The sequence below is a fragment of the Erinaceus europaeus genome, chromosome 14 (genome assembly GCF_950295315.1).
Source record: "Erinaceus europaeus chromosome 14, mEriEur2.1, whole genome shotgun sequence".
In the NCBI taxonomy this organism is placed as follows: Eukaryota; Metazoa; Chordata; class Mammalia; order Eulipotyphla; family Erinaceidae; genus Erinaceus; species Erinaceus europaeus.
Window position 1 is genome coordinate 44,173,236 of NC_080175.1, and position 22,472 is coordinate 44,195,707.

General features: G+C 46.8%; 1 protein-coding gene across 2 annotated transcripts in view; it reads right to left on the reverse strand.

Moving 5' to 3' along the window:
• Positions 1-22,472, reverse strand: part of FOXK2 (forkhead box K2) — a 67,054-nt gene continuing 44,582 nt past the window's right edge. The window contains exons 3-9 of one of the 2 annotated variants that reach the window (XM_060171694.1): positions 20,778-20,925; positions 19,409-19,555; positions 11,676-11,869; positions 10,749-10,924; positions 9,168-9,464; positions 8,789-8,998; positions 1-2,956 (exon numbers count right to left, since the gene is read on the reverse strand). In XM_060171694.1, the coding sequence (XP_060027677.1) occupies positions 2,760-2,956; positions 8,789-8,998; positions 9,168-9,464; positions 10,749-10,924; positions 11,676-11,869; positions 19,409-19,555; positions 20,778-20,925 (1,369 nt within the window). In that variant the 3' untranslated portion in view covers positions 1-2,759. Of the gene's footprint in view, positions 2,960-8,788; positions 8,999-9,167; positions 9,465-10,748; positions 10,925-11,675; positions 11,870-19,408; positions 19,556-20,777; positions 20,926-22,472 lie in introns of both variants that reach the window. The other variant, XM_060171693.1, reaches the window with a different exon arrangement.

Sequence of the window (22,472 nt, forward strand, 5' to 3'; positions counted from 1 at the left end):
TTCAATAAAAATTGATAAAAATATTTTATTGAATTTCAAGAATGTGGTACTTTTTCCAAATTTCAAATCTCTGCACACACATCAACTGTACTTCCTAGAATAGCGGAGGTCGGGACCTGAAGATCACCACTTGTCTCCTGTATCACTGGCATCGAAACCCCACACCCTCTGACAGTGACTCCCTCAGCTCTTGGTGCCCAGGAGGACAGGCAGAGCGAGAGGCCACCTCCAAGGAGAGGAAAGTCAGCTAACGGTCACACAGAAATCTCTGGGCAAGCCATCATCTGGATCATGTGAGTTTCCCTCTGTATTATGTTTGGTCCAGTGCAGAGATGCAGAAATGAAGTTTCTATTCCTTCAGGGACCTCAGAAGTTTGGCAAAGATCAAGGCAGACTTCTTTACAAAAAGAAGATATATAGGATCTGCCGGTGGACACTTGGGAGTCAGTGCAGCATGTCTGCTGATAAAGCACCAGGCCAAGAGCTGAGTGACCTTGGGTGTGCTTGAAGGCTCATGGGAATTCAGGGCTCATTTTTAAAAAGTGGCTGGAACTTGGTAATCCATGTTTTTTTTCCCCCTGCCCTCTCCCTAGTACTCAGATTCTTGTATGCCAAGGAGTGAGCCAACTGAAGAGGGCACACGCCAGCTGCTTTCCAGTAAAGACACACTCTTCTCTGCTTTAAAATTTGAGAACTGGGTATATTTCATTTCTGAAATTCCAACAAAGTTCTTCAGACCCTTCAAATCTATTTTAGGCTTAGAAATAACAACTGATGGGCTAAGTCTACACAGGGAGAATCTACCCAAGTTTTCTGGATGGCAACAAGACGGAGCTGTGGACACATCTCCGACAGGTGTGCAGTGTACCTGCTGTCACCTGAGCCAACCTGTCTAGGGGCAGTCTTGTTCACTCACCTGCTTATAGCCCCTGGCCAGGAGGCCACACTGGCTGTGACCAAGGTCTGGAGCAGCCCAGTGGAGCAATCCAACCCCACATACAGGACACAGCACAACTCTTAATTATTTGCAAACTGCAAACCTTCTGAGAAGACAACTAAAAATATACATTCCAAGGTATCTGTAAAGTGCCTGGGAGATGCAGACAGCTGCCCTGAGGTGCTCTGACCCTCGTGCTTCAGTGTACAGTGAGATTTGGCTGTCACACACATGGTCTCATTCACATGATGGTTTCATTTTATTTGAATGGCTGAGTATAAGTCCAGCTAGTGTGCAGTAATTCCATAATTTATATATGCATCATCTGCAGTAACATTGTGATAGCTCCATACTGTGGATTGACACACAATACTTAGAACAGATTTATCATATTTGGTCTTGAAGTAAATAGTAAGCGTTTTAAAACTGCCTAAATATACCGTTCTGAGCCATTTCATTTCACCAGGAAAATACAAGTTTTTTTTCCTCTCTTAAAAAAAAATTAAATATCAAAATAACTACATTTAAATAAATAATGTATGGTGAGACATTTAAGATTTGCAGTAAGGCCAAAGCCCTCTAGAGTCTACCTGCGTGGCAACTCCGCCCCTGCTTCTTAGAACACTCTAAAGGGGGAAGTGGTTCTGCTCTGAGGAGCAGGGCTGGGGGGGCACACGGCCTCCTACTTCTCTCACCTTTCCTTCCTTCCCTCCTCTCATGCTCATTTCCAGTAAGAGTATTGGACTCCAGCCTTAATATTGGACTCCGTTCTGAAAGGACAAGGGACATTTCCTATTACATAATTGGAAAAAGAACCCAGATTTTCCCACTGCAGCTGCCCTCACTGTGGATGGGAAAACTACTACAGTGTAGACAGCTGGCAGGACTCCTACACAAGCAAACGTGCCGAGGGGTCTGTGACATGTTAGAAAAGTGTGTGATAGAAGACTGCATCTTTCCCCCAAATGAAGTGGTAATAGTTTGTCACTTTAGACATACGCGACACTTAGGAGACTTGTTTTACTTAGAATGGAAAATTATGCCAGGGACAAAGTCAACACAAAGAAACAAACAACAAAAAGTAGCAAGAGAAACAGTTAAGTGCAGCAGGGGAGTTCTTTCCATCATGGTTACATGCAGCCCACAGTGTCCGTCTGTCCACTGTCCATCCTACACTGAAATGGAAGTGGGTTAAATTCATCAGGCAACTTGCTCTAACAAGGACAATTCGCAGATGTCATCAAATATCTGAACTTGAACAGGACAGACCAAAGTAAATCATTCCATAGGCTGAAAACAACAAAAACAAACAGAACTACATGTCTTTTCCCCAAGTGAAATCCACACGAAGGTCCTGTGTGATTCCAAAATTTCCAGAGTAGAAATGGAGTGATCTGAAATGTCAAAGACCCCATTATTTTCGTAAAGAAAGTACACCTCAAAATATTCTAATTCCACATGTGAACAACAAAATACTGTCTCGTTTCCCGGTTCCAGCCCGTGGGTCCTCTGAGGACAGTAGGGCCCAGTCCCGGCAGATGTGTGGGCTCCGGTGTATCCCTGCTAGGAGTTAAAAGCTGAGTGTTGGGCGGGGACTGTCTCCAGGACCAGGTTTTGCTGTGTGTGGTTTTGTTCAGGTGTGACTTCTGTCTTTAAGGAGTTTTAAGGCCACCTGGGTTTTGCGTTTTCAGTGCTGAGGTGAAGTCCAACCACAGGGCCCTCTACCCACCGAGAGAATCTGCTCCAAGCATCGGTGAGAGGCAATGACTCCTTTTGGCACCACAAAGTTGAGATTCTTAAGAAAGAAAAGACTTCCCAGTCGCTAGTTTTGGATGCCCTTCTCCCTCATGGCTGTTGGTGGAGTGTCCACACTCAGGGCAATAACAATGCTCTCGCCATCTTCCGTCTTAACCCGCTTCAGCTCTGGCTGCTCGGACTGGTCGCCATTCTGGCGCTTTGTGGGCAGGGAGGCTGAGGCAGATGCGTGTGTCGCCAGCATGTGCAGAGGGCTTGCCGCTGCTGCTGCAAGGAGAGAGTGAGTCAGATCTCCCCACCCCACCCCCCTGCTAGGGTGAATCCATCCCACGGCTCCTAAGGGATGCCAGGCACACGCTACAGCTCCAGTTTCCACCTGGAGGAACAGCTTCTCAGACCTGAACAGGCTGTGGCAAGCAAATACACAGAAGCCTGGGCTGGCCCCTGAGGACCAGAAACTGCAGCATCATCCACGGTCTTTAAACCGGCATCAACACTGTCACTTGAATGTGCTGGATTCAGACTGAGTCAGGTGGGACCAGACAGCAGGTGGACTTGCTATCTAAACAAAGAAGTGACTTCCCTCCAGGCAGAGGGGAGGCACAACTCTGCAGCCACAGACCTTAAAATGGCTTTCTAAGCCCGTGGCCTCCTGGCTTTTCCTCGGCTCCCTCCTCTCCTCTCTTACTGTCCCTCTGGCTGTCAAGAGGCACCCAGCCACCCTCCAACAAATCAGGCTGCCTCCTGGAAATGACCCAAAGTGAAAAGGTAACACCAGGCTGAACAGGAGGTTCGATCCAGGTCTTGGAGAGGAAGCCAGAAGACCCCATTCCCCATGAGAGCAGCGCTCCTGCTGGTATTGGCACTATCTACACACACCCAAATACAGCTGTGTTCTGAGAACTGGTGCTAAGCTTTTTAATTTTAACACATCACTTTAGCTGGAATGTGTAGGCTGCAGAGTTTCCTATGAAGGAACGGAACTCTGTGTTGTGAGACCAGGTAAAGGCACACTTGATACAGTGTGCATATTATAGTGCACAAGGACCTAGGTTCAAGTCCCCACCTGCAGAAGGTAAGCTTCAGGAGCCATGGAGCAATGCTGCAGGCATCTGTCTCCCCATCAATTTGTCTCTATCCAAAATAAAGTTCCCCAGACTTGGATGCCAGTTCCCCACTCTTACCCATTCTCTATCAAGATGTGAGATGCCCTCACTCTGGCACCAAATACCAAGAGCAGAAACGTATCCACTGACAGACCACTCACACAGTCAGTAATCTCAAGGAAATGAGGACAGTAAACAAATGGGAGAGACCTTGACCTCAGGCTTAAAACAGTGAGTCACAGGCCCACATGTAAAATACAATAGAAACAAAAGATAAAATCCTAGTGACTGGAAGTCTGGTGGTAGCGCAGCGGGGTTAAAGCGCAGGTGGCACAAAGCGCAAGGATCCTGGTTTGAACCCTGGCTCCCTACCTGCAGGGGAGTCACTTCACAAGCAGTGAAGCAGGTCTGCAGGTACCTATCTATCTATCTATCTTTCTCTCCCCGTCTCTGTCTTCTCCATCTCTCTCCATTTCTCTCTATCCTATCCAACAACAACTACAACAATAAAACAAGGGCAACAAAAGGGAATAGATTTTTTAAAAAACACGGAGATAGTTTTACTCTTCAAAAGATGCTATTAATGAAAACGAAGGCAAGTCACAGACTGGCAACAACGACTTGGAGACAACACAAGATTTGTGTCTAGAAAACAAAAAACTCAGTCAAGAGGAAAAGATATTTCACTATCTGTAGTATCCAGCTAGCAAATAGGCATGGAGTGCCAGAAACAGTTTAAGCCACTGAAAAGCTAGAATGGCCAGAGACTGACACACCAAGTTGGTGAGGACCCAGCCCCCAGTCTTGCGGAGTGGATGGGGTCTCTAAGTGCCTTCCTAGTGGGCAGGTATGTCCAGTTCTGGCCCTGGTCAGCTCGGAGACTCCTGTCTGCTAAGGCTTCCCTACAAATGCTTTGAGACCATGGAACCCCAAAACCTCGTTGCAAATTGAGCTGGTATCCCAAGCAGGGAGTGGGGTTCTTGTCCCAGTCCTCCAAGTTGGGGTCACTATGCTGCCTGGAATGCAGGCACTGCCAGCTCCTTGCTCTACAGCAGAGGGGGGAAGCACTTGACAAAAGGGACACAAGCCACTCTGGTGCAGACACTGGCATGAATTCCCCTGGGAAGGGGGCGGGAGGGACAGCTGGCCTAATCAGTGTTCCTTATTTGGAGCACCCATGTCCTGATTCCATCTCCAATCCACCAGAGGACAGACAGCAGAAAATGGAGAGTACGAAAGGTCGTGGGAGGATTATGGATGAGAGGATGAGCAGATGATGGTCGGCGTTGGAGTGGTTACTGTGAACATGAGACAACAGGAAGGCAAAAGGGAATCAAATGAAAGAGCAGCTATGCACAGGCATGTCCACAGTGCCCGAGAGAAAGGAAGGTGGGACAGGCCAGCCTGCCTCTGGCAGCAGGAGCATGGTCTTCAGTTCCCGGCTGCTGCCAAGCACTCAGGACATGTGGTGGTGGTGGTGGTGGTGGTGGTGGTGGTGGTGGTGGTGGTGGTGGTGGTGGTGGTGGTGGTGGTGGTGGTGGTGGTGGTGGTGGTGGTGGTGTGTGTGTGTGTGTGTGTGTGTGTGTGTGTGTGTGTGTTGGTGGGTGGGTGCGATGGAGTCCCACCTCACCTCCTCCTGGGACAAAGAATCTTCTAAGGGCTCTGCCACCTGCTAATGACTGGCTGGCTGGTGGTGGCTAACATCCTGTCTGCTGCAGAGGGGCTACTTTGGCAATAAAAACATTTTCCATCCTAACAAGCATGGAAGTACTCCCCATGCAAATTCCAAATCGAAGGCAGGTGGGGCGGCACCACAGCTCTGTTAAGTATCAAAGTCCACCGCTAGCTATGTGCCACCAGCACCAGAAGAGCTGCCCTGTGCTCAAGACGGAGAGTCAGGCCTCCTTCATAAGCCCTGCACACACTGTCAGCAGGGGAGGGAGCTGTTCCTCCTGGCACGGTCCAGGCTCCACACTAGGCAGGAGAAGCACTCATAAGGCCTCAAGCATTGCCTCTAGTTTGCACACTCATGAGACCACACATGTTGGCGCAAGGCTGGGTCATTAGCGTTGGTCACTGTCTACCCGTCTGCATATGTGGTAAGCCTGCCCAACTTTATGCTCACTCTGGCCTACTGTGCTCAGTGACTCAGGCAAAAAGGACATCCCCCCACCTGTCACTCTGCCAGGATATCCAGGTGTGGCCGTGCCTTTAGGAAACTAAGGCACTGGTGGCAGGCTGTCCCGGATGCCCACTGTGCTGGTTCCTGGAGGGTGAAGTATGGTCCTGTGTAGGCAGAGACACAGACTCAAGAACAGACAGGCTGTTAGACAGGCTAGACAGGCTGTACTTGTCATTCCTTTTAGGTTGCAGCAGTGCACAGCTGGGACACAGACTTGGGCCTGGTCTGAGAGAGTGCCACAGTTCTGGCTGAGCAAATGACATGTCAGCTGACATAGCTATTGTAGTTTTAGAGTAGCTGGAGAGTAGTGAAACAGGCACATGATCAAAGTCTGAAAAAATGATCTGAATAAAAAGCGGAGGGGGGTCTGCAGTAGTGTCTAGCCACAGGAGGAAGGGGCCAAGGGACAAGTCTAGGTCCAGGCTCCTGTATGGCACACTGCTTCTCAGTCACACCACGCACGCTTTTGCTAAGTGACAGGACCATGGCAATATGGACACATTTAGCACAAAGCAGTGGCAGATAGTCCAGGAGATGAGCAGGCGGGAGAGTGCTGAGACGTCTGAGCAAGAGTTCACCACAGCCTCAAAGTCATGTGGTCAGAGGTTCTTCCAAAGAAAGTGCTGGGAACATGAACTGTCAGGTTGGAAACTGAGCACCTTTGACCAGAACCACAGCAGTGGGTGAGAGGCTTGGTGGACTTTCTGGGGAGCAGTGTGGGTCTCAGAAGCTGCCAGGAAGAGGAGTCACCATGCACTGATTTCCACATTCAAAGAGGCCAGCATTACCCTGAAACTATGTTAGACAAAGACCCCAAAAAAACAAAACCTTACATACCAACTTAAATATGGGAGAGGAAAACAAGAGTTAAGAACTCCTTAGACAAGTGGCCAGGAAAGGCCCTGGCCGGCACGGGCAGTCCTCAGCAGCCCCCCACACTTAAAACTTCCAAGTGTCTAGTCTTCTCCAGAAATACTCCAGGTCTTATTCCACTGAATACGTGACAGCTCAGACAGGGCTTAGAGCTCAGTAAACTTCTCCTCTCTCACAGAAATTAACCACTCTCAGAGACCGCAGTTTTTGGTCAGAAGCTTCCGAATGCACTGCTTGGTTCCCTTTGGATGGCTGGGATGGGGCAGATGCAACATCAGGGTGGCTATACGCACAGACGGTGAGCACATCACATGGCTGGGCATAACCAACTGCTAATATATCAACACCAGCTCCAAGGCACCCACAACCCTGAACTGACTGAGGAATCAGCTGGGAATCCTACCTGGCTCCACTGCTCCCCACAACCAAGTGAAAGGGAGTTCCCTGCGCTCTTAACAGCCAGGTTTTCTCACGGAGTCATTCTCTCTTCAGAGCATTCTGTAAAGAGCTGAGTGCCGGAATCTTTAAAGAGCAAAACTGACCAGTGCTCTCCACCCTGCCTTCAGACTTAGCCAGAGCGCCACTTCTGGGGTGGATCTCTAGCCCAGACAAGTGAATGCAGTAGCAGCCCACACAAGGACATACCATGCAAACCTCACGCTGCTTCTAGGTCACCTACACACGTCAAAGGTATTTTTATCTTTAGGTATTTATAATTTTTTTTTTTCCCTCCTCCAGGGTTATTGCTGGGCTCGGTGCCTGCACCATGAATCCACCGCTCCTGGAGGCCATTTTTTCCCCCTTTTGTTGCCCTTGTTGTAGCTTCGTTGTGGCTATTATTATTGCCCTTGTTGACGCAATTCGTTGTTGGATAGGACAGAGAGAAATGGAGAGAGGAGGGGAAGACAGAGAAGGGGAGAGAAAGATAGACACCTGCAGACCTGCTTCACCGCCTGTGAAGCGACTCCCCTGCAGGTGGGGAGCCAGGGGCTCGAACCGGGATCCTTACGCCGGTCCCTGCACTTTGCGCCACATGCGCTTAACCCACTGCGCCACCGCCCGACCCCCCTCTAGGTATTTATAAACTCTCCTCTCATTTAAATGGATCCTTTTATCTTTCTATTTATTTGATCGGACAGAGAAAAACTGAGAGGGGGAGATATAGAAAGAAAGAAAAGATATCTGTAGCACTGCTTTACCACTTGTTAAGTATCCCCCCCTGCAGCTGGAGCAGGGACCTTAAACCTGGGTAGCATACATGGTGTATATTAAGTGAGTTATTTTGCTGACCTGAGAGCCAATTTTCAAAGCCACTTTTTGGATATCTGTAGCTTCCTACAGCATACAAAGGCAAAAAAAAAAAAAATCCCACAGAACTTAAATTTTAACAGTCAGAACTAAAATGCTTCGTGTTAACCTTTCATAAAATGAGAAGCAGGGTCAGAGGTAGCTGGCTCAGTGTTGGGAGTCTCTGTCTCTTGTGTGTGCAGCCTTAGGCTCAATCCCTTTAGCAGATAACAAGGCAAAAACAAAACAGTGGTGGGTACTCTTGTCTTTCATAAGCAAGTTCTGTGGGGGTTTTGTTTGTTTGTTTTTTGGTTTGTTTGCTGCCAGAGTTATTGTTGGGGCTTGGTACACATTATGAATCCCAGTGGTTTTTTTTTCTCCCCAGTCCCCCATTATGCTTGACAGGATAGGTAGAAATTGAGAGGTAGCAAGAAAGACACCTATAGACCTGCTTCACCACTCGTGAGGCGCCCTCCTGCAGGTGGGGAGTAGAGGGCTTGAGCTCAGATCCTTGCATATGGTAACAAGTGTGCTTAACCAATAATGCCATTACCAGCCCCAAGTAAAAAAAAAAATAAATAAATATTTTTAAAGGAGAGCAAAGGCTATGAGAATGAGCACCCAGTTCCCAGTGGAGGTCACTCTTACCATTGTTCACCTGGCTGTGGACAGCAGCAGGGATTGGCACCACGTGAGTCCCGTTTTGTGTGACAGTTTTTATTGGTAGCTGGTGCTGTCCAAGTGGCGCCTGCTGTACTATGGTTACCGTCTGGACAGGGGTGGTCTGTGATGTCTGAATGATGCGGCTGGCAGCACCTAGAGTGGCATGGCTAATCGCTGGAATAGGTTCTACTTTCACTGAAATTAAAAAAGGCAGAGATGGCACCAACATTACTGGCAAGTCCCCTCATACTTGAGAAGGACTTGCAGCCCTGATCTAACACAATGTAGGGTGACATGTTGGGGGGGGGGGTCCAGCACTTTTGGGGGCTTTTAAGAGTCCGTCAGCCCCACCACTGCCACTCACCTTTGACTTCCCTGTGATCTCCATTCTCTTGTGGTTCTGCTTTGGGAGGGGCCAGCACAGCTGCTTGGGTCACCACTGCCTGCCCAGAGACAGTGTATGTGTTTGCTGGAGCCAATCCGGCCACGCTAGTAACAGCCACTGCGGGGATCTGGTGGACGACATGGACTGTCTGCACCACAGGCTGCTGGGAGGTGGAGGTGGTCACAGGGGCAGCAACGGTGTAGGTGACAGGCTTGATGGTCGGTGGCAGCTGCCGTTGCACCGCAATTAACACAGGCTGACTGGCCATCGGAGAGCCTGTCAGGAGAAGGGGAGCAGGAGTGAGGCCCTGTGTTCACTCGCTAGCAACACACAGACCTCTATCTACTTCCTCAGCATGACATGGCCCCTCTCATCTGGCAAGAGCAGGTCATCAGTGGTGACAGAGATGGAGTACTTGCAGTTAAGGTAACTCCTAAAATGCGATCTTGCTCTATTTAGATTGACTTTGCGAACCTGGGACTTTTGGTACCCCAGGCACAAAAGACTCTTTGTATAACCACTATGCTATCTTGCTGGCCTTTATTTTAGATTTCTTGCAGCAACTTCCTACAGTCCCTTCTTCTGAAAAAGAAAAGGTTGCCCATAGGCCTGGGGCACAGGGCACACTCAGACAGCATCATACCTCTTCCCAAGGGTGCAACAGGGCCGCAAGGTGCAAACGCGGTCAGGCTGTTAGAAGCTCTGTGGCCTAACCTCGGGTGGCAAGGGCCACAAGGAGGGGCAGGGAGGAGAGTGCTGCAGGCATGTGTCTCAAAATGCACCTTTTGCCAACCAACAGGAACCCCAATATAATTAATTTGAATACATTGCCATACTTATTTAATTTGCCATACTTATTTAATTTTGCCATTTATATTTAAAAATGGTTTTTAAAAACTACACAGAAATGTGCATGGCTACCAACCCAAAGGGAGGTGAAACTGCAGAGCCCATGGCACACATTGTTACTCTTTTTTTTTTTTGCCCCCAGGGTTATTACTGAGGCTCAGTGCCTGCACTACAAATTCACTGCTCCTGGAGGCCATTCTTTCCCTCTTGTTGCCCTTGTCGTACGTTGTTGTTGGATAGGACAGAGAGAAATGGAGAAAGGATGGGAAGACAGAGAGGGGGAGAGAAAGACAGACACCTGTAGGCCTGCTTCATCACCTGTGAAGCAACCCCCCTGCAGGTGGGGAGCCAGGGGCTCGAACTTGGATCCTTACCCTGGTCCTTGGGCTTTGCGTCATGTCTGCTTAGCCCGCTGTGCTACCACCTGGCCTTCTACACTGCTGTTCTACATTGCAACCTTATAAGTAAACTTTGAAATACTCACTTACACTATAACTAATTTATATCAACCCTGGTTGGGGGCTCTTTCACATGTATTTCTGAATTATGGAGCAACTAGCTGAGAAACAGGATCACTGCAGATGACTTCTGACACTTACACAGTGTGAATGTTCACTGTGGGAAGTTTTTCAGAGCCTACTGAAGAACACCTGGCCCCTTAAGCCTGCTAGCCCAGCTTGAATGTCTAGCCCACCCCTCCGCAGGGCTCACCTGGGGCACTCTGGGCAAACCGTGCCTCCTGGATGACAGCAAGTTTAGGTTGTGAGGCGCCGGGCTCAGGCTCCAGGGGGGCTGGTGAACCTTCTCTCGACAGGCTCTCAGGGGTCTGGGCACCACTAGAGTGAGCGGACAGTACTCCAGCGTGGTTGGGAGAGGCTGGGGCACTTCTGTGTTGCCAAAGAGAAAACAGTGGATTTTCACAAGCAAAGCACTCACAAAGCTAGCTGTTGTACTGAGTGTACTACAAAATGAGTGTCATCCGTTTTTTTTGCCAATGGACTATGGCTCCACAGTGGCTGAGGCCTGAAAGCAGCACTCAGATGGACTTGCTAGACTCTAGCTACATGTGTGCCAGGACCGAGTGCGGGCTGCAAAGCCACAGGCCGCCTGTTCAGGTCCCATCCACAGTCAGGCAGCAGGAGCAGGCAGCACATAACGTCCGCAGGGGCTTAGGATTATTTCAGTTTCTACTTTTTCTGATGTTTAAAAACAGCATCCATTGATGAAGCTAAAAGGATGTAATTTTAAAATGAGATGAATCGAGTTTGAATTTAAGCAGCTAAAAAAAATCCCACTCTATAGAGCTTTCCACATGCCAAAAGGAAAGAAAAAAGTTATCTATGTGGCACCATATATGTTGTTAACTTTATCAAATCAACCGATATGCAGCAAATTAAGCAAAGCAATAGCTGCTATGGGAATGGAGTGTGAAGGGACACAATGGTCTACAATGTTTGGGCCTACTACTGATGGAGACAAAAACACACATGGGTAACATCCAGTATTTTTTCTAAATCCCCACCCCCAAATTAAGTACATTGGATAGTTCCTTAACTGTCAAAAGTAAATTTACCAATACAGTGAGGGTAATTTTACTGATCATTAACTGTGGTCTTCATGTTCTTCTTTTGTCCTTACCTAGACGAGAGCGGTCCCAGAGGGGTTCTAAAGCAAGGCACGCCCCTAGGCCGTCTTTTCCTAAAAGCCTGCTCTATCAATTTGCTTTCAGAGGCAGGATCTATCCTCCAGAATGAGCCTTTGCCTGGTTCTTCCTGGGAACGTGGTACTTTGATGAAATAACGATTCAGAGAGAGATTGTGGCGAATTGAATTCTATGAAACATAAAAAAATATGCAGAATTCTTATATTTCTTTGCTGAGAAATAAAGCCGTGCCCCAGTTTAAGTGACCTGCAAAATAGAAACCAAGGTGTTTGGGTCCAGCAGAGGGAAGCTCAGTTTCAAAGTAACACTGTGCTGGAAGGAACCAGCCCTCTCCCCTAAATGTTGGAGGAGTTGGGGTGAACCCTTCCTCAGGAACAGGAGACTAGAGGCCACCTCAGGGCTTCTGAGAAGGGGCCCAGCAAGGTGGGCATCAGGAGGCAAAGAGAAGTAGGCCATGGATGAGAAATCTATACCATCTCAAAAGAGGCTACTTCCAGTGGGAAAATGTCAACTTCCTTATCTTTTTCTGAGCACTAAGACTGTCCTCATTTGAACTTCCCTGCCAACCTCACCTTTCCACCCCTGAGACTGAGCTGAGGTAAACCAATGCTTTAAAATACTTTTTCAGCACAGAATTAGCTTATAGAATCTGTTACAGACATTTAAAGTGAATTAATTCAGTATCAACTATTTGGCAAACCAGGAAAGGAGAAATAAAGGATGAGAGGGAGTCTGGTGGTAGCGCAGCAGGTTAAGTGCGGGTGGAGCAAAGCACAAGGACCAGCGTAGGGATCCCGGTTCGAGCCCCTGGCTCCCCACCTGCAGGGGAATCTCTTCACAAGCGGTGAAACAGGTCTGCAGGTGCCTGTCTTTCTCTTCCCCCCCTCCATTTTTCTGTCCTATCCAACAATGATGACATCAGTAACAACAATAATAACTACAACAACAAAACAAGGGCAACAAAAATGGAATAAATATTTAAAGAAAATAATGAGAAATATTAGTGAAACCATCTTCCAACAACAGAGCACTCTGCAAAGCACTTCCATGTACATCTTTTCACCTGAGCCTCACTATTCACTTTTAAAGCGTGTAAAGCAGTTACCTCACTACTCCTAGCCCAATATTCTGACCATATAAAATTAGGCTCATGCTAATAACGTTTAGAAGAAAATACCCCATTGCAAGCTTAGTAACTTTTGGTAGTAAACCCCATCTGGCTCCCTCCAAAAGAGCAGAGAAGCTGAATGAAAGTCATTCATGCACTTATATGAACACTTAAAATCCAACTACTAAGACTTCAAGTGGCGATGTTCCTAAATGGGGCCGGCCATCCGAAGACCATTTCCCAGTGAACCCTCTAAGAGAATGGCCACAAAATTTTCCTGAGTAGTCAGAATCAAACTGTGTTGCATATTACTTCAGAACCAACCATCCCAGCATAAGCACTATACTAACCAAGGTGGCTCATAGTAAAAGGCTGCCTGCCCCAAACCTTCCATATACAAGGGCAAGCTCTGTTGTACTGTGATTTATGAAATTGTTGCAAAGACCATTCTGCTCCCTGTGGAGCAGGAAGTACTGCCTCAGGGTCCAGACACAAGGACTGAACCTTTAGTGAGCAGGCCAATGCTAACCCTAACCCTAAGGAGCTGCTCAGAAAAATCTAACAGAACCCACTCTGTGCCATCATAATTGTTCCTGATCTTCCTCCTGCGCTCATGACAACCCTAAGAACAAATGATACTCAGATTTTAAATGGCTCCCTGCACTTTTCCAACTCAGAAGACTCCAGAATATTGAGTTGTTGGAAAAGTGATGGCACATTTTTATTTATATATATAAAAATGTCATGACTTTTCCAATAACCCAATATGAGGAAACAATCAGAGATTTAATGTAAACGCAAGTAAAATCAAGTGACCATCTTTTCAAAGTCTGCAATTCACTCAAACCAAGCTACATAGTACATTAAAGTCAAATGTGTGTACATTCCAACTACTTGGAACCTGTTATAAAGTATTTAGAGAAAAGGCTGTTATTTTTAAAAAATAAATTTGCAACGTGGCCTGAGAAGTAGCACAGTGGAGAAAAAGCATGAGACTCTCAAGCATAAGGTCTCCAGTTCAAACCCCAGCATTACATGTGCCAGGGTGATGCTCTGGTTCTGTCTCTCTCCCTTTCATAAATAAATAAGGAAGGTTCTGAGGGAAAAAAAAAAACCAAACAGAAAGGAGAGAGAGATAGAAAGAAAGGAAGGAAGGAAGGAAGAGGGAAAGGGAAAGGAGGGGAGGGGGAAGGAGGAGAAAAGGCTGCTGCACTATTGAGCATCTTTATTTCTTCAAATCTGGGAGGTGTGGCTGCTCCCCAGTATCCATCTCCCTGTCTATCATGCTGCGAGATATTGTCCTCCAAGGCAGCTTCTGTCTGTCTGTGTTCTCATCCCAGTCAGTACTGAGCACTAAGGACTTGAGGGAAACAGAAGACCCTTCCAGAGGTCAGTGCATGGGAAGGAAGTGCAGAGTGCTGGTGACTTAGAAACCAGCCTGACCTTTCAGAAGGAGAGTGTCTCTCTCTCTTCCTCTCTCACACACACTGTTTATGACAAGATGCTTCCATGTGGTGTCAGAGTTCAAGCCAGGGGTCCCACTCACTCTACCAGGTGAGCTACCTCCTGGCCAAGAACTCAACTCGACTTTTCACTCACAAAAGACACCTCAATTCTGTGCTGTGAAAAATTGTAAGAGAATGTTTTGGTATCAATATAAAACCAAATGGAGGAAAAATGCCTTCTTAACCTGCTTGTTTTATTCTAGACTCTTCCTCCTCTGGATAAATCTAAAAGGTCTTCTAGGCAAAAATAAAGCAAAATGCCAGAAATCAGTCAAGACATACATACAACTGTTCACACAGCTAGGCCCGGTGAGGAGTACCAGCATACACCCTCTTAGTCAGGGGGTGCCTGGCTCAAGTACCACCTTCACCAACCCCAATCAAGTGTGTTGTTCCCCCCCCCCAAAGAAAACCCAGTGTGGGCAGGAGGAAGTCTGAAATCGCACATTTTACAATTGGCTACTCTAGTTAACAGAGCCCCTCTACCACCCCCCAAGGGGAAGGGGAAGACCTGGCTCTTTTATGAGACAATATTAAAAAAAAAAAAAAAAAGTGAAGGCCAAAGAAGAAATGTAATGTCTCACAGGGGGACTTTCGGGCCAGTCTCAGAATGAAAAAGCACATGCAGGCCAATGCTGGGAGCAGATGGAGGCGAGAACACAGCACATCCATAAACTAACAGAGGGCTGGAGCTGCAAACTCCTTCCTGATAGAGCAGCTTTGCACAGGCAAGAAACAGACCTTGATGAGGCAGAAGACAGATGATTCAGTACAAACAAGTGCCAATGTCAGTTTGGGGGGGCTGGGGAAGAGCACTGCAATTTGTCTGCCACTCTGCTCCGAGGGGCTGTGACTCAACTTCTGGGAGCTAGCAGCAGTGCCGACTGATGTGCCCAGATGGGGGATACATGAGGGAGGCTGACCTAAAGAGAAGGCAACCAGGAGAGGTTACCCCTAACCACAGGCCTCTGGCCTCCATCCTCTACTGCAGGAGAAAACCTTGTGTGCTCAGGGGGAAAGCTTTGCGAGTGGTGAAGCGGGGCTGCAGGTGTCTCTCTGTCTCTCTCCCTCCCTATCACCCTTTCCCTCTCAATTTCTGGCTGTCTCTATCCAATAAATAAAGATAATTAAAAAAAAATTAAAAGAAAACCTTGTGTGCTCAGAACCAGTCCTCACATAAATGGCTTCAGGAACCCCATGGAAGTAAGACTGTAAGGAAAAATACGGCTGAGCATCTGGCCAGGTTCAGAAACCGTTTTGCTGAACCATCAGCCTCTTCTCCTCAAGCGAAGCTGTGAATGAGCTGCTTCTTGCACACAGGGACTCGGACTAAGGTATTATCTGAGTGACTCTTTCGTTGTCTTTGAAGTACCACTTAACCCTGTAGATTAAAAGAGGGCACATATGGCAGAAATGATATCGCCATGTGTTAAGGTGGGAAACAGCTCACCCACTAGAGTACGTGCACATGGTCAATAGCATGTCTGGGGACCCAGATTCGAGTTTCATGCCATAGCCGGCACTAGAGCACTTCATGGATGGTGGGGCAGTGCTGTGGTGTTTCAACCTTCTCTCTGCCCTCTCTTTCTGTCTCTAAAATGAATGGGGGGGGGGGGAATCAGCCTAGAGCACTGGAATCATGCAAGGCCCTGCCCAGGGACCTAAAAACAAAGCCTGCCCAACAGCCAGATATGAAGGCACTCTCCAAATTCTGTGCTTTCCTCACTGGCACCTATAGAGGCTCGGCACCTGGCTGCCAGAAAGGAAGGCTGGCCTTTGTACCCTCCCTGATATGACTAATGACGAAAATATTCAGAACTGGTTAGTAGACTACTTGGATCATGACATATCTATGTATCTGGAAGCAGAAGACTTTACCTTTCATAGACATGTAAACTGGTAACCCTACCATAGCACTTGGTTATAGTCAATACATTTTTTTCTTAAAAGAGAGATTAATTTAATGAGAGAAGTGGGTAGAACACCACTCTATGAAGCAGGTCTACAGGTGTCTTTCTCGCCACCGCCCCCCTCGATTTCTCTCTGCCCTATCCAACAACAATAGCAATAACAACAAGGGCAACAAAATGGGAGGGGCCTGCCAGGAGCAGTAGGTTTGTAGTGTAGGCACTGAGCCCCAGCAATAACCCTGGAGGCAAAGCAAAATGAGAGAATATGGTTATATGTGTGGTGCTGTAGCTTTACCTTCTGAGGCACCTCCCAGTTCTTTCTGTCAAAGGACTGCTCATTAAGACTCAAAGAAGGGCCAGGGAATGGCTAAGAAGAAAAGTACCTAAATTTGAGTTCATGAAGATTTGGACTGGGTTCAATTTCTGGCACTGCTTAAGACAATAAGAAATTAAAATAAAAAGTAACTCCATGTATAAGGAGTAGTACTGTACTGTCTTTCTCGTAAAGAAGTGAAATGCATGGGTCTGGAGATGGCTCATCCAGCAGAGTGGGCACCCTACCATGCAGAGCCACCTGCATGTGCAGCAACACTGTCAGAAGCTCCAGATGGTGGAGTGGTGCTATGGTGCCACTCCCCCACTTGAAAAGTAATGGGTGGTCCAGGAGGTGGTGCAGTGGATAAAGCATCGGACTCTCAAGCATGAGGTCCTGAGTTCGATCCCTGGAAGCACATGTACCCCTCTCTCCAAACTATGTTTCTCATTAATAAATAAATAAAATCTTTTAAAAAAAAAAAAAAAAGAAAAAAGAAAAATAATGGAGATGGCTGAGCATCAGATCATATGCTGTACGTGCATGCAGGGGTGTGTGGGGGGGGCAGGTGGTGGCGCGCCTGGTTAAGCGCACATGTTACAATGCTCAAGGATCAGGGTTCAAGCTCCTGGTCCCCACCTGAAGTGGGAAAGCTCTGCAAGTAGTGAAGCAGTGTTGCAGGTGTCTCTCTGTCTCTATCCCTTTCTATCTCCCCTTTCCTTTAGATTTCTGGCTGTCTCTATCCAATAAATAATGGCAATTTAAAAAAGAGAACGGGGTGGGGGAGACAGCATAATGGTTATGCAAACAGACTCTCATGCCTAAGGCTCCTAAGTCCCAGGTTCAATCCCCCGCACCATCATAAGCCAGAGCTGAGCAGTGCTCTGGTGTTTCTCTGTGTGTGTGTGTGTGTGTCTCACTCTCTGCATCTCTCTCAAAAATAAAATTAATAAAAAAAAATTAAAAAAAAAAAAGAGAGAGAACGAGAACACATACACTGTTTTTTGGTGGCACTGGGGTGTCCCACAAGCTCAATTCTAGTATGTGTGCTTAACCAGGTGCGCCACCACCTGGCCACTCACAAGCTCAATTCTACTGTTTCTGGGCTGACCTTTTCATTCATTTTATTCAGATAGACACCGCAGCACTGCCCCATCATCTGAGCAGTCTCCCCATAGGTGTCATTCATGATTATAGAGTGAACTATCTCCCAGCAGTGTATTATGCACCAATGAGGCCTTGAGCATGCCCAATAACACCACTCCTGGTCAAACCTCCCCCCCCCCCATTAGAGAAGAGACAGACAGACAGGCAGGCGGACAGACAGAAAAAGAGATACCACAAGAGGCCACAAGAGGCCAAGCTGTGGCATACCTGGTTAAGCACCCACATTACAATGCACAAGGGTGCATGTTCAAGCCCTTGGTCCCCACCTGCAGGGGAAAGCTTCATGAGTGGTGAAGCAGGGCTGCAGATGTCTCCCTATCTCCCTCTCCTCTCAATTTCTCTGTCTCTATCCAATAATAAATTAAAAGAGAGAGAGATTCCACAGAATTGCTCCACCATCCAAGGAGCTTTCCTTAGTACTGTGATGTCCCCATATGATGCTAGAATAATAGTTTCCTTGCACCTGATAAGCTACTCTACCAGGTGAACTATTTCCCATGACTTCACTTATCCAGTGTGGTACTGGTACTGGGGGATCAGTTGGGGCTTTGTTACATGCAGTACTGCTGAGGGGGTTTTCCTGGCTCCGTTTTCTATATTTATTTATTTTGAGCAGGAAAGAGGGAGAGGAGAGGCACTACAATGCTCTCCAGTGGTGCTGGGCTTCAAACCGGGTTTCAGGTGCATCTCCCAGCACACTCAGCACTGCAGTTGGGGGGGGGGGGGCAACTAAGAAATCTGTACACTTTCCTGGTTGCCTAATGAGCTCAAAGATCATTAAAGTGGGTGCCTCCATCCTTCTGTCATTTTTTTATCAGTCTTTTTTTTTTTTTTTTGCCTCCTGGGGCTCAGAGTCAGCATTATGAATCCACTGCTTCTGGTGGTTATTTTTTCCCTTTTGTTGCCCTTGTTTAACCGTTATTATTACTGTTGTTATTGCTTTCGTTGTTGTTGGTTAGGACAGAGAGAAATCGAGAGAGGACGAGAAGACAGAGAGGGAGAGCAAAAGATAAGACACCTGCAGACCTGCTTCACTGACTGTAAAACGAACGCCCTGCAGGTGGGGAGCCGGGGGTTTGAACCGGGATGCTTATACCAGACCAGTCCTTGTACTATGTGCCACGTGAGCTACCACCTGGCCCCCTTTATCAAAGTTTTTTTAAATAGTTTCAAGCTTGTCCTTTCCCATAGTGGGGCTATGGCTATACATCCATGCATATGGCCAAGAAAAAGTCACACAATGTAAAGCTTTAAGACTTAAATCACACAAAAATGCTAAGTACTGGTTTCAGTGCCCTCTGGGGAGGTCCAGGTGGACAGGTAAGTGCACCTTCCAACTTAAACAGGGAATGTCACTCCCATCTATTTCATTGGCCAATGGAAAAAGAAACCTCTTGAAGAAAGTTCCTAAGTTAAACTGCTTGAAAACCATATCTGCAAACACAGGTAAGGGAGATAGAGTGGGCTGGATCCTGGACTCTTCCAGATATATGAAATGAATTGCACTGGGCAAGGGAAGCAATGATCTATGCCGCTCTGCCGCAGGAGACCATGACAGGGAAAAGGGAATCTAGTTTTCTTCCAGAATCATTGTATTTCCCTCTCTGCTTTCAGTATGCAGTGCTGGGCTAGTCCAACACTTTCCTCTCAGTCCATCTAGAAAACATGTGATAAAGTATTTCTTAACAAACTGGAATGAATTTACCTGCCAGCCCTTGTCCGCAGTCCGGTAGTACGGATAATTTTTAGTGATGTGCGTATAGATGCCATTGAGGGTTAGCTGTTTATCAGGAGCCATTGTAATTGCTTGTACAATTAATTGTGCATAGGAATAAGGTGGCTTTGAATCATCCTGTATTTAAGATATAGAGAAATGATGTTAGAAATTTTTAGTAAATTACTAAATTCAGATTTTTAAAAAATGGTTCATTTTCTCAATATAATTCAACTAGAGAATATCTGTAAAAATTTAGGGGAAACAAGTGGAAAGGTATACAGCAATATGAAAACAAATTACTAAAATCCAAATTACTAAAATTACTGACGTCCAGTGGCAGGAATGAGCAGAAAAGAAAAAGAGAATAGAGAAGAGCTGCTTAACTCCATGATTGCTGGAGGTTGTGCACATTAAACCTTAGCCTCTGGCTGTCTTGAGTCTGGTGGTCGTGAAGAGACAGGCAGGGTCAGTGTCGGGGAAGAGCCACATGTCCCCAGGGCCATGAAAAGGATTCATAAGCACAAGGGGCCCGGACCATAGAGAGGAGCACCACGAGCCAGAGTTGGGACTCCCCACACTGGGCCCGGGAAAGGTGTGTCCTGAGGGACTTACGTGCTTGCCAGACGCCATGGGCATCTCTGTGCTGGTTTACGCAAGGATGCCAGTGGCTCCTTGTAATTATGACAATTACACACACATGTAAATGAGCCCCCTAGGGGTACAAGGGACCCCCAATTATAAATTGGGAGATGTACATATTGAGCTGAGGAACCAAAATACAAGGGCAGGGGTCTTAGAGAGCCTAATGGTTATGCAATGACAACCTCATGCCTGAGGCTTTGAAATTCCAGGTTCAATCCCCCACACCACCATAAACCAGAGCTGAGCAGTGTGTTGGTTAGGAAAAGGGGGGGGGGGGAGTGGCAAAATACAGACAATAAATTGCAAAAGGGATGCGTTAATACAGAACACTCTATAGTACGAAGTTTAAAGTGAACAATCTAGTTAGATGCTGTTTAGTGATAAATAAAGAGCTGAAGTAGAAAGGACAGACCCACCGAAGGGGAAGGAAGGTTGGCTGGGACACCAGGGATGTCATCCCTGAGGACGAGGTTGGTTCTCTTGTTCTCCCAGCCTATTTGTTCCCACCACTGGGAAGAGGTAGGTATTGAGTAACACAAATAATGCATTTGTAAAGTCCCAACATGGAGAAAACACTGAACAGACATGCCAAAGCCAGCCCTGCACCTACCAGATGCGGCTTCTGATCCCAGAAGGCTTTGCGGGGATACTTAGTGACACTGAGTGTGGACAGCTAGCCATGCCACAGTCACTTTCCAGGCTATAAAACATTTACCTTTGGGCTGTCTCCACCTGATGCCTCCTTTTCATTTTCTGGCTGTGAGTTGTCAGCCATTAAATTGAGGTCAGATGGTATCACACGGCCCATTTTGTACCCTGAAGACCCTGCTCCCCGGGGGCTGGATGGGCAGGAATTTGCAGCACTGTGAAAAAGAAGAATGGTTTCCATCAGGCTACCACATTGTGCTTGAGAATAGGTCTGATTTCTGAAAAACAAGTTTAAAAAGTGACACTCAGCATTTTCTATGGAAAAATGCTCATTAACTCTGTGACCTTTTAGATCACCCAAGTAGCAGAGCACTGTCTGCTGCTACAGGTGTCATCTCACATAATCATTAAACTCTTCAAGGATGAGGACAGGCTGTGGTGGGGTTCCTACAGGTTCCCCAGAAAAGCATAGCTGGGGTGGTAGCACAGTGGGTTAATAAGCACACATGGTGTGACGTGCAAGGACCAGTGTAAGGATTCTGGTTCAAGCCCCCGGCTCCCACCTGCGGGGGTGGGGGTGGGGGGTGGGTGGGTCACTTCACAAGCTGTGAAGAAGGTCTGCAGGTGTCTATCTTTCTTTCTCCCTCTCGATTTCTCTCTGCCCTATCCACCACCAGCAATAACAATGATAAACAAGAGCAACAATAGGGGACAAAATAATAATAATAATAATAATAATAATAACAACAAAATGGTGATTTCACCTTAAAAGCAAACAAAAACCTGCTCTGTCTCCACCTTAAGCATGCCTTAAACTCAGATATGAAGATACAACAGCAGCATACACACCCACAGATAAAAACAAGTGCTTACTGAAGACCTGGAGAGAGAACAGGACCAAGGAGGACTACAGAACTGTGTTTACAACCTCCATTAAAATGGCTCACACAGAAGAGATCCAAAAGGCCGAGAAACACATAAAAAAATGCTGCAAGTCTCTGATTGTCAGAGAAATGCAAATCAAGACAACAATGAGATATCACTTCACTCCTGTGAGAATGTCATACATCAGAAAAGGTAACAGCAGCAAATGCTGAAGAGGGTGTGGGGTCAAAGGAACCCTCCTGCACTACTGGTGGGAATGTCAATTGGTCCAACCTCTGTGGAGAACAGTCTGGAGAACTCTCAGAAGGCTAGAAATGGACCTACCCTATGACCCTGCAATTCCCCTCCTGGGGATATATCCTAAGGAACCCAACACATTCATCCAAAAAGATCTGTGTACACATATCTTGGCAGCACAATTTGTAATAGCCAAAACCTGGAAGCAACCCAGGTGTCCAACAACAGATGAGTGGCTGAGCAAGTTGTGGTATATATACACAATGGAATACTACTCAGCTGTAAAAAATGGTGACTTCACCGTTTTCAGCCGATCTTGGATGGACCTTGAAAAAATCATGTTGAGTGAAATAAGTCAGAAACAGAAGGATGAATATGGGATGATCTCACTCTCAGGCCGAAGTTGAAAAACAAGATTAGAAAAGAAAACACAAGTCGAACCTGAAATGGAATTGGAGTATTACACCAAAGTAAAAGACTCTGGGGTGGGTCGGTGGGGAGAATACAGGTCCATGAAAGATGATGAATGACATAGTGGGGGTTGTATTGTTAAATGGGAATCTGGGGAATGTTATGCATGTACAAACTATTGTATTTACTTTGAATGTAAAACATTAATTCCCCAATAAAGAAATTAAAA